At 33.3% G+C, this 12,535-nt stretch overlaps 1 protein-coding gene across 39 annotated transcripts in view; it reads right to left on the bottom strand.

Moving 5' to 3' along the window:
• LOC139527410 (RIMS-binding protein 2-like) overlaps positions 1-9,470 on the bottom strand; it is a 131,155-nt gene extending 121,685 nt beyond the window's left edge. For 30 of the 39 annotated variants that reach the window (XM_071322830.1, XM_071322825.1, XM_071322828.1 and 27 more), the window contains exons 1-3: positions 9,230-9,470; positions 6,586-6,667; positions 2,698-3,794 (exon numbers count right to left, since the gene is read on the bottom strand). In XM_071322830.1, coding sequence (XP_071178931.1) covers positions 2,698-3,762 — 1,065 coding nt within the window. In that variant the 5' untranslated portion in view covers positions 3,763-3,794; positions 6,586-6,667; positions 9,230-9,470. Of the gene's footprint in view, positions 1-1,316; positions 1,451-2,697; positions 3,795-6,585; positions 6,668-8,848; positions 9,108-9,229 lie in introns of those variants that run through there. The other 9 variants (XM_071322860.1, XM_071322866.1, XM_071322870.1 and 6 more) reach the window with 4 other exon arrangements.
• Between the last annotated feature and the right edge of the window lie 3,065 nt (positions 9,471-12,535).

Below are 12,535 nucleotides of genomic sequence, written 5' to 3'. Positions count from 1 at the left end.
TTTTGTGCTTTAACGCCACTTTTAATCACCACATTTAAGCTATTTCTTTGAGGCCAGTTTTTATTGGTGGAGGAAGCCAGAGGGCCTGGAGAAAACTACTGACCTTCGATAAGAAAACTGACAATCCTAGATTGGAGTTGAGTGCATCTGCTTGAGCAGGGTTCAAGCTCACAACCTCAGTGTTGACTGGCTGGTGATTACAGTAGTAACTATACTTAGACAACTCGGCCACCTGAAGGCCCCTTCTTTTTTATTAAACTATAGTACATAGTATATTTTTATTTAGGGGCCAGCTGAGACCAATCTCTGGGTGGGGGATGATTTTCTCACTGCACTGATCATGAAGACCCATTGATGGCCTTTGGCTGTTTACAGCTATCAGATTGTTGGTCAGGTTGATGTCTCTTTGACATATTCCCCATTCCCATTCTCAATTTTACTTGAGAAAAAAAGAAAACTCAAAGAAACACCCCATTTATTATAAAGATCTATATTAGATTGGATGTGTTTAAAAATACAGCACAGCCAAACAAATGCCCTACTTCAGCAAGATTTAACTACCTGATAAGAGAAGTCATGGAATCATACCATATCTCTATACCCCAGTCAACTCTTTGGTGGGGTAATATCAACATATTCATTATATCTATCATGTCTATATACATGATATATCATAAAACAAACTTTGAAACATGCAAGTTTATTGCTATAAAAGATCTACATTGGTCTAAGACTGATCATAAAATGGTAAAATTTAAGTTTACATTCTTTAAAGGTCAGCTGGCCAACAGATCAATATATATTCCATCTTTAAACTATTCTATGTTTGAAATATGACAAAAAAATAATGAAAGCTCAAAAAACTATAATGTATATATGCAGTAAATAACAATAAATAACACTCAACATGCTCAAGGTGATGCAGCTAAAAAGTCTTGGTTGAAATGTTGACTAAATCCACCATAGATGGATCTTGCCAGCACCCCCCCCCCCCTTTTTTTCGTGGGAAAAAATTGGTTGGTTGTATATTGTGTGTACTTATACATGTTATATTCATGATGTACCAATTTTTGTTTATTTACATTGATAAACTAAAATAAAAACCAGAATTGGAATGTTCAATTAAGCACAAATTTTCTATAGGCTTGTTCTCGTAAACAAACCCCAAAATCATGCACCGAAACATGATGCATGAAGTTGTGTGTATGTACATCAAATAATACTGTTTGAACTATAAAGTCATATTTAAAGTCACTTTTGAACAACGAACTTCAAATTATGGTGACCCCTTCCCCTTTTACAATGATGTTACTCACATGAACTATGGATATCATAGAGTATTATTTATATACACTTAAATAATGTCCTTCAATTACTTGAGTTATTCCATGGTAGTATGTATATAACAAACATATAAGTCAACAATGACAATAGTACAATAGTAATACATGAGTCAGATATTTCCCAAGCTGTTACTCTTACACTGGGATAACCAGATCATTGATGAGTTTTCTACACTAGATAAAACATTTATAAGATGCTTTGTCATATATATAGAAACAAGTCGTAATTGAAAACAATGTTCAATGATGTTCAAAACTATGATTGCATTGGATCCTTTGATTGCCTTAGAGAAAAACTGCAATTTTTGTACGTGTGCATACAAAACATAAATATATACAAATTTATACATGATAATGATGATATATATATGACAAAGCATCTTATAGATTTATATATATATAATATGTATAGATGCGTAAAATTCCAATAATTATAAAACATTATAATACATTTTGTACTGTTTTGAGTTTATTCATCCATACATTTATATGGACAGAACAGGTACAAAAATGTAAATTCAAAACAGAGAGTTCTTGCATGTCTTGATAAAATCATGAAAATGGTCAAATCAAATTGATTAAACGAAAGGAATACAAACTTCTACCATATTCCTAATTAGGTATAGACATTTTCATTTCTGAATTTGAATATTTTCTCAAAAGTAATTAAGCATTTTCTCTGGAAAAAGTTATTTTTTGAAAGACAAATTTACAAATGATTTAAGGAAGTACAAAACACTACATAATCTGATAATACTATGTACTTCATACATAACAGGCTATTATTTAAACTTGGAATTATTTTTAATTATGGAATTTGCAAAATTTTCTGTGCTGGAAATTTTTGATAAATTCCATGTTTATTTGGCATAATAATGTTTTGAGCGGTTCGTAACACTTTCCATATAATGTATTTTGTATAGATAGTGTTGTGCGCGGCACAGTACATTCTATTGAAAATGTACTATTTTTTTTTGTAAAAGAAAGTGTTGTGCGCAGCACAGACCATTGAAGTACAGAATAAACATGGAATTTATTAGAAATTTCTAACACAAGAAATTATGAAAATTCCATAGTTAATAATAATTCCAAGTTTAAATAATAGCCTGTTACATGTCATATTAAACATATTTTTGACTTTGTATGTTTTCAGAGGAGTTATGGCTCAATGAAATCGGACTCTTCCTTTAGTAGTATAGAAGCCCTAGCACTACATTGTACTTATTTTCAATCAATGCACCCCAGAACACCTTCATTTTATATATCATACATGTATATTTTCAATTTGTTAATGTTGTTATCATTCATGAACCTTAACCACACCTCTTTTATTATTAATCTGCTTTTAACCTACCTCTTTCTGACTTTCTTCGTCCCCTCCTGAAGAACTAAACATGGCTGGCGATTTACTTGGAAGACTAAATGCAGAATCCATGGAGTATGTCTTGTTTAATGAAAATCCTGGCGAGGGATTTCGTAATGATAATGCTGGCGATGGATTAGACAATGAAAATGCTGGAGAAGGATCTGCTGATGCCAAATACTTTTCTAATTCTAATTCATCCACTCTAATTTCCTCTAATTTCTGTGCTAAAGTTCTGCTGGGGGCCCTACGTGAATGATGACTTAATATATCAGAAAAAGGCGTTGAGCAGAGACTATCGTCTTCAGCAAAACCACCTTCACTTAACGCCTTTTCTGCTTTTTTTAATTTTTGCAAATTCACAATTGCTAATTTTCTAGATTCATCCAAAATTTTTCTTAATTCAGCATCATATCCATCTTTTATCTCAGTAAATTCTTTGTCCTTTTTGTTTTCTTCAGCTGCTTTTTTGCGAAGTTTTTCTTCCAATTTTTTCCTTTCATCTTTCAACCTGTGGTTCTCGTCTGCCATCTCTCTCAAAGTTTCTTCGTATCGACTTTTTTCTTCTTCTTTTGACATTTTCACAGCAGTTTGAATATCTTTCTCCACTTTGGCTTTTAACGAAGACACTTCATCTTCCTTATACCTTAACACCTGTTTTAACTCACGGTCTTTTGATTTTATTATAGAATCTTGTAAAATTTCCACCTCTCTCCTTTTTTCTTGAATTAACTTATCCTCTAAGTGATGAATCTGATCTTCTTTTTCCTTTTCTAATTTACTCTGTATAGTTTTAATTTCCGATGTTTTTTCCTTATGAACCTGTTTATTACGTGCCTTCTCCATTTCTAATTCACTTTTGAGTCGGGCAATTTTCCTTTTGTAATCCTCTATCGAATGACTAGAGCGTTCTCGACGTCGACCTTCAGATTTTGCACTCTTTATACTCATAGGTGTAGAAGCTCTACTGATGTCATTGAAATCAAACTCAAAATCATCATCTTTCAGCGTAAACCTTCCACTAGAGTACCTTCTGCCCAGCTCCATCTCCGTCATTTTCTAGTGAAAATTTGTTAAATTCCGAAATTCTGCAAAACATAATTAAAACTTTCAAAATCGTAATTACCCCTAGTCACATAATGAAATTTTCTTTTTCACAGCACGCAAACATAATAAGTATACTTTTCTTTCATAGCACAACAATAGGTGAACAGCAGGGTCAAATCTGTTACATTACAATACACAAAACTCACCTACCCATAACTTTACAGATGAGTAAACATAACTCTCCATTCATATAAAATGTACATAGTAATGTATGTTTCAAAAGTAATTATGAAGTGGCTTTACAATTTTGATTGAAAGAAGTGAACCATTTAAAAAACTGGTGTCACTATTATAGGTTTATACATGAAATGGTGTCCATCATATCTTTATTTTGTTTCATCCAGCAAAAGAATTAACAGAAAAGAATTAAAATATCTGATAGCCTCAATAAATACCCCACATAAGGATGTACTTGGGGAAAATTGAAAAAAAATCAAGAATTTAAAATTGATACTACATGTTGGAAGAGCATTAATCAAGGAACAAAATAAGCTAAAAAATATTGATAGGTTATGAAGCTGCTTATTGAGATATTCTATTTTTTCAAAATAGGGGAAAAGGCGAAAACAGACTTTTAACTTTTATTTGCCTTTGTAATATTTATGTCTCAAATTTAAAAAAGAAAAGAACTCTAGACTCTGACCTTTTATGACCTAATCCTGCTAATGAAGTCATATATGAAAAGTAAAATGGGTGTTATGGGGCAAAATATTTAACCCTGCAGCAGTAATGAAGGAAAAAACCATGGAGTCTAAATTAAGGCAAATATTTGAAGCAAAAGTAGAATAAGTACAACCACCCTCCCTTAATTTTTTGTTTGTTAGATAAAACAAGTATTCCAAATGTATCTCTTAATTTTGTGCTAAAAGAGAAAAAGTTTCACATTTCAATATTTACATGAGTCCATGCAAATGACTTCCACTAAACTGTAGCTTATTTGCATGCTGTGTTATTCAAGAGTCTTATACATTCGTTCAGGTGTTATTAAACATAAAAAACAAAATCTATTGAATACAAATGTTAACCTCAATGAATTTTGCATGCAGAAAACAAACAAAAAAGAAACAGCATTTGGTGGGCAGGGTGTACAAACTTCAAGTTTCTTACCATGTGTTCACTCTTCCGCTAGGGGCTCAAGGAGAGGGGTGAAAAAAGTAAACTAAACCTTATCTGAAGTTTACATTTTTTTTTTGTATATCCAGTCACTAATACATGTACATAGAAATCTATTTTGATTTAGACCATAGACTAGAAGAATTACATATATATACTGAAAGTTATAACTTATATTGAAGGTGATATTTACCAATGATAACATTAATTTTAATCTTTCTTATATCAAATATTGTACAATGTTATTAAACATAAAAAACAAAATCTATTGAATACAAATTTTTACCTCAATGAATTTTGCCTGCATAAAAAAAAAGAAACAGCATTTGGTGGGCAGGGTGTACACACTTCAAGTTTCTTACCATGTGTTCACTCTTCCTCTAGGGGCTCTAGGGGAGGGGTGAAAAAAGTAAACTAAACCTTATCTGAAGTGTACATGGTGTACATCCAGTCACTAATACATTTACATAAGAAATCTATTTTGATTTAGACCATAGTAGAATTACATACTGAAAGTTATAACTTATATTGAAGGTGATATTTACCTATGATAACATTAATTCTAATCTTTCTTATATATCAAATATTGTATAACATTGTACAATGTTCTTAAACATGAAAACCAATGCAATGAAAGAGAACATTATTTATATTTAAACTGTTAAAAGTAAACAACCATAATTTACATAACACAGTGAACAGGTATCTGCTAACCGTTGACAACCAACACTGATTATAAGAAATTCATATTGGGGACTTGTTTTCAAACTATTTTAGACCATGTATTTTAACCTAATCCTAACCACTTAAATTTTACAAAGGACTGACATGATATTGGTATTTTGTTAATATAGAAATATGATAGTGATGACCAGAAGATTTTCTTTTGAAATCCATCAGGGAAAAAATGTTCTGAAAATTATTTTCTGTACATGTACTTCTTTTTCAACTGATTTTTATAGTCCTTTGGTATGTTGTACTGTTACACAACTGTCCAAGGTTAGGGGAGGGTTGCGATTCGGCAAACATGCTAAACTCTGCCACATTCTGTATGCATGTGCCTATCTCAATTCCGGAGCCTGTAATTCAGTGGTAGCTATTTGTTGCTGTGTTACAAATATATGTTTTCCTTTATTTTTTGTACATTAAATTAGGCCTTTAGTTTTCCTTGTTTGAATTGTTTTGCATTAATTTGTGATTTTTTGTTTGAATTGTTTTGCAATAATTTGTGATTTTTTGTTTGAATTGTTTTGCATTAATTTGTGATTTTGAGGCCTTTTATAGCTGACTATGCAGTATGGGCTTTGCTCATTGTTGAAGGCCATACAGTGACTTACGGATAGCTGTTAATTTCTGTGACATTTGGTCTATTGTGGAGAGTTGTCTCATTGGCAATCATACCACATCTTCTTTTTGATATATTCTTAATCCTTAAGACACATGCTATACAATGTATATAAAATTACAAAATTTAAAATACTTGAATGGTTTGAACTTTTAAGGATAGATACATTAAATTAAATGTACATACACAATTAACGGACATTATCTGTCAAATAATCTATACAACCTTAAGACAAAATGACATCGTTTAATTTACAAATTTTTGAAGAAACAACAATATTATATTATGACTAATTATGGTTGGATGAAACTTACATTCAGACTACAGGATTATCAATTCCAAATCTTTAGATAATGTTCATCTTAAAATACCTGTGTCCAATGAACCATGACGAACCTAAAATTACAATTCAAAATATTAGCAGTCGGTCAATAACATAAATATTTACAGTACTTAGTATAAAGGAGATCTATTTCATAGCCATTAGTTTGGGTCGCCAACAAGATTTGTGTTTTGAAGCATGCTTAATAATAACTTTGTGTAATTATTTGAAAATTTATCAATTCTGTTTTAAGTCTTCAGAAATTAAATAGCAATCTAAATTTATTATACCAGGTACATGAATTGAAGCCATATATAAATACCAGATAAAAATGTCTGATAAAATTTGTTATAACTGAAATAATTTATGAAAACCAGTTTCAATAACAACCTCACATCCATGTGTTGACGCCCGAATTCATTTGCACTAGACCTTATTGTAGAAAGAATTAAAAACATGTATTACTTTCAGTCATAAAATCATGCTTTTAACTAATTAAACAGTACGATTGTTGATGGCTGCTTAAATGTCCAGTGGCAAATATGTCAAGCCTATTTATGATGGAACAAGTGCAGAGTGGATTTGCCCTAACTAAAGCTCCATAAGGTATGGCGTTGGCACCCTGTCATCCTCCTCTCTCATCCCCTGACCCCTAAATCAGTCTCTAGTTTGTTTGTTTCAAGCATTAAATCAATTTTATTACCTGTTTAACTCTGGCTTTATTACAGATACTAAGTTCATCTTTTTTTTTGAGGGGGTAGGGGGGTTGGGGTTACATGTACATCTACAGTGTTTGCTACAAAGTTTGAACCGGGAGCAGCACCTGCCCTTTTTTATTGACCCCCTTGCCTTTTTTCTGCCGATATATAATCATCATGCCTTTTCTATTCTAGTTCTCCAAAATCACCTAAAATTCTATTTGAAATACTCCAATTGAACTCATATTTTGTTCAGCTTTAGTATACATACAGCATAAACTCAACCTGATTTTGATTTTTCAAAGCCTTTAAAAAAGACAATACAATGGTGAGCATATGACTTTCTAACTTTAATCTGACAAATTCTGTCAAACGTCAATGAACTTTAAGTCTAATAATTACTTGGCAATACTATAGTCAATTTGAACAACTTCGGTATGAAATATTAAAATTCTTTGTGAATACAGATAATTCAATAATATAACAGCTAGGTAGCTTATCTGGATTTCTATTAAGGTCACGCTAAATAAACTACTTCAGACCTGTTAACTGTACTTGTCATTAGAATTTCTGCAGTTTCTCTTGTTCAATGTGTGCATGCAGTTTTAATATAACATTAACCTCTAGAAGGTCAGTATATAGCCCATATAAAAATTGAGAATGGAAACTAAGAATGTGTCAAAAAGACAACAACCTTACTCAAAGAGCAAAAGACACAGGCAAAGGCAACCCATTGGTCTTGTACATGCAGTGAAAAAATCCCACACTTGTAAGGGGCCTTCAGCTGGCCCCTTTGAAGGCCCCTAAACCATACCTGCCAACTTTTCAATATGTCCATGGGGGTTTAATGCGCAAGATGGCTCTTGCAGTCCTAAAAAACTTCAAGGGGGCCTTCAAATGTATCTTAATGTTGTTTTTTGGGGTACTTCATACTTTTTAAATCCTATAGCCATTGTAATATTAAAGATTGAAGAATATTAACTGTTTTGATTAAAATTTTGGACAAATTTAATTTGCTCCTTCAAAATTTCTATTTGAGAGCTTTCGTGGTGGAAATCCTCCGCAAATAGTAACATTTGGCAGGTACAATGTATGCTTAATATTTAAAACTTTAATTTATAACCTCACAGTGAACATGGTGAATGTAATGTTAATGATAAACTTTTGAAGTTTTGAATAGTAGGTAAATTTTAGGAAACTTTAAGATAGATTCTGTTGGCCTGAAGAGATGAACTTTACAAGCCTTAACTGCCAGACCTGTGGTTGCAATGGCGCAGATCCAGAGGGGGGTGTTCTAACTTCTGAAGGTAGGAACCCCCTTTTTTGGACAATCGATTCAATTGATTGGGGACATGTGATTGGAACCCCCGACCCCCCTTTATCCTGGGTTGGGAACCCCCTGTTTGAACTTGCTGGATCCACCCCTGGCTGGGTTGAGCGTGAAGAATGGGAAATTTTGTGGAGTTTGCGCGTGTGATCAAAAGACCCCTCCCCCTTTTTTGTGCGATTTTAACAATCACAGGATCGTGTGTCATCATACAGAGAATTGAGTAGTACATTTCAAACAATTTTACATGCTGTCAGTTTCCAAGAAGAATAATTGTTGTATTATCACAGCCCATCTTTTCATCCCCGCCAAGTGCTGATATTAAGGGAACTCTTCTGTCTTTTCGTCAACCTCCAATCTGGCGTACCTAACAACCGGAACTGTCATACGGCGAGTCGAGTTATCTGGTTATGACAGCCCGTGAAGGAAAATTCCTCCACGTTTTGCATTTTTTAACTCCTAGATGTTTTTGTATGAAGAATTTGTTTCTTTAATTGAACTGCTGATGAAAAACAATAAAATATTTAAACTGTCGAAGCATGATGAGTCACTGTCCAACCTTAATCAAACCTGATACACTATTTACAGAAATAACGTAAAAATATACACACCTTCATATATTCTTTTGTCACAATCCAATCACAATGTTTTAAAATATTATTGCCATTTGGATAATAAGGGAGATTATCTAACTAATCACCGAATATAACACTTTCCCCCAGCAAAACGTTAGTCTTTTCATGTCTCCGCCAATTAAGTCACGTGGCTATCTTGTTTATGTATTGAACTTAATGTAAAAATTCAATTGATCAATGAAAGAACAAGCCTTGACACGTATATACAATATAAAATAAAGTTTAAAAGGATTTGTATTGAATATATACAAAATAGAGGGCCCTTGTTATTGTGGAGTTATGTACGGGTTATTTGTTTAAGAGGATCAGTAAATTAATATTGGAAGTCAGATTTAATTATAAATATATAATATAGATAGAGAAAAACTAGGCAAAGTGATGCCCCTCAACTCTGAAGTAACTGTACTACAACAAAGTCAATGTAGGACTTTCTTTGATATATTATTGTCCTTGCAGATGCATTGCAGCAAAGTGCATGATATTTTAAAATAACTAACGTTACAGTACTAACGTTTAACCGCTTTAAAATATATAACCCACAAATGACATTTAGTTTTAATATCTCCCAAAAGAGCAATTATTAATTAAAATAAAAACCCTGATCACATTCACACCTTCAATATATTTCCAAATAGTCAGCAAACTGAAAACTTCCTAGCATTCAAACATGAGGGAGGAATTATCTGGAAACGCTCCTCTTGTGCAAGTAAATACTAAAAAAAGTCAAAAAGTTCAGCTACCTCACAAAAAAAGCAAATTAATGAGGGAGATAGGACCTTTATCGGGACTCCGGGATTGGGTGTTTTCAAGCTCGGGATTTCGGGATTGACCCTTTCGGTATCCGAGAATTCTTTTTCGAATTTTGGGATGTCGGGATTTAAATAAATTTAAATTCGGGACCCGTCGAGATTTCGTGTTTTAAGCCCGGAATTATATTTTGGAATCATCCCCCCCCCCCCACCCCATTTATAAAAAAAAATCAAAACTCTGACACCATGCACACCTTCAACAGTACAAACAGCCAGCAAAGTGAAACCTTTCAGCTAGCATTCAAATTGTAGGCAGTGGCAGATCCAGAACTTTTCCCTAAGTAGGAGAGGACACTGACTGACCTAAGGGCTACATCAGTCATGCTTTAGTGATAATCATGGAATTTTCCGACAAAAGGAGAGGGCGTCCCCCAGACACACCTTGGATCTGCCCATGGTAGGATAAGTAATTTGGAAACATCCTCTCATGCAAGTTTTAAATACTAAAAAAAAATGACAAAATTCAACTATCTACCAAAAAAGCAAATATAAATAAAATTCAAAACACTGACTACTTGTATACCTCCAATATATGTTCAAACAGCCAGCAAAGTGGAAATTTCCTAGCATCAAAACTGTAGAAGCAGTAAAGCTAAATAACTTATATACCGATCACGTGCAGGGCTAAAACAATATCCCTCCCCCAACAACTTTTAGTTGCGGGGGCATAAAAATATGCACAACAGTTGAAACAATTATTAGTTATATCTAGTGGACAAATGTGTGTTGGCTGAAATAATGCAATTTTTTCACTAATATGAAAGTAGATCACGGATTGTTGACACTAGGTATTGGAACATCTCTATTCACAACAGCTTTTTAAGAACATTTTGAATAAATATCACATTTCCGGAGGCGGATTAAGGGCGAGGCGGATAGGGATCCGGTCCCTGTTATGGAAAAGGTTGGATTAAGACGGGCCCAGGCGGCACTGACCCCCTATCCCCCTCCCGTTTTGTTGGAAAAGTTGGTTGATTAAATTACTGAGGTATGACTGGAGCGGGACCCATCTACAGCAGTTACTACCCGATCCCCTTTTATAAAAATTTCGGAATCTGTCACTGATGGAGCTTCATATATATATGAAAAATGCATATACTTTTTACATGGATTACTTGCTGACAAATCGTCAGCTTGGCAGAGGGCCGCACTTTTTTCAAAATCTGGGATCTTCAACTAGATTTTACCAGAGACCGATTCACAGTATATAGATCCTTCCTACTAATCTGTATACCAAAGACGTATGACATGTAACATATATGTTGTCAGCTGTCTGAATGCAAGATTGTGACCAGTGCATACTAAAAATGCATACCTGCCAACTGTCACTATTTGCGGGGGATTTCCCCCATGGAGGCTCCCAAATTGAAATTTTGAAAGAGCAATTTTGTTCACTTTTTTAAACAAAATAATTAATATTGCAATGACTTCAGGCTTATAAAAGTATGAAGAAGCCAAAAAACAACATAAAAATGTATTTAAAGGCCCCCTTGAAGTTTTTTTTAGGACTATGATAGCCATCTTGCACGCAAAACCCCCATGGGCATTTTGAAAAGTTGGCAGGTATGTAATAAAATGTGTCTTTTGAAAAAAATTTCGAATTTTAAGTACACCTATGATTATTTTTTTTTTATTTCTAATAGAAAATGCAGTTGCAATTAATTGTTAATATGAAAGTTTGTAGAATTTCTTGCGTAATTTATGTGCGTACAGTGTAAGGTTAACACATTTCAAATGCTTGTTTTCCTATTTTTGATCGACAATTTTCTAGCCAGACGAAGAGTGTTATTACAAAAGCGCAAATTAACCTTAACATTTAACGCACAACGTTTCTTGTAGAGTGGGGCGCGCATATTCGCCGGGGACACATTTTCGCCATTTTATGATTTTGAGGTGTAAAAACTTCAAAGGATAGCTGAAATGGAAGAAATATGCCGGTAAATTAGATTTTTATAACAAATATGATTATTTATTAAAATACGACAAAATTGCGGCACTAACCGCAAAGGACCGAAAAACCCGATTTCAAAGAAGTATTTCTTGGTAATTCTTTGACTGATTGCCCTAAATTTCAGTTCTGTACACCTTCGAAAATGTCTGCTATTCATCTATAATGAAATTGATTTGAAAAATATTGTTTAAAGCTGCAGTTATTTAGGTTTAAATAGATGTATAAATACGGCGAATATAAATCCCCCATTGACAAAACATCAGTCAATTTCAAACACCCTTTAATCAAACTTTTCAGATGATTATTTTCAAACAAACACGTTTTCAAGCTTAAGAATATTTTGCATTTGAAGTTGTCTTCATATAGAAATATCAGTATACTTCAAAAACATATAGACCTGAACACCAACTGTAGAAAACATAGAAAGATATGGCGAAAATGAGCACCCCGCTCTATAACAGTGGAGAGAAAAGAAATTTCAAGACATTTAGTGAAAACAATAACTGCCATCGTATTAGGTTG

The sequence above is a fragment of the Mytilus edulis genome, chromosome 6, assembly GCF_963676685.1.
Source record: "Mytilus edulis chromosome 6, xbMytEdul2.2, whole genome shotgun sequence".
Taxonomy (NCBI): Eukaryota; Metazoa; Mollusca; class Bivalvia; order Mytilida; family Mytilidae; genus Mytilus; species Mytilus edulis.
The sequence above is the reverse complement of the archived record's forward strand: the minus strand, read 5'-3'. Positions and strand labels throughout refer to the sequence as shown.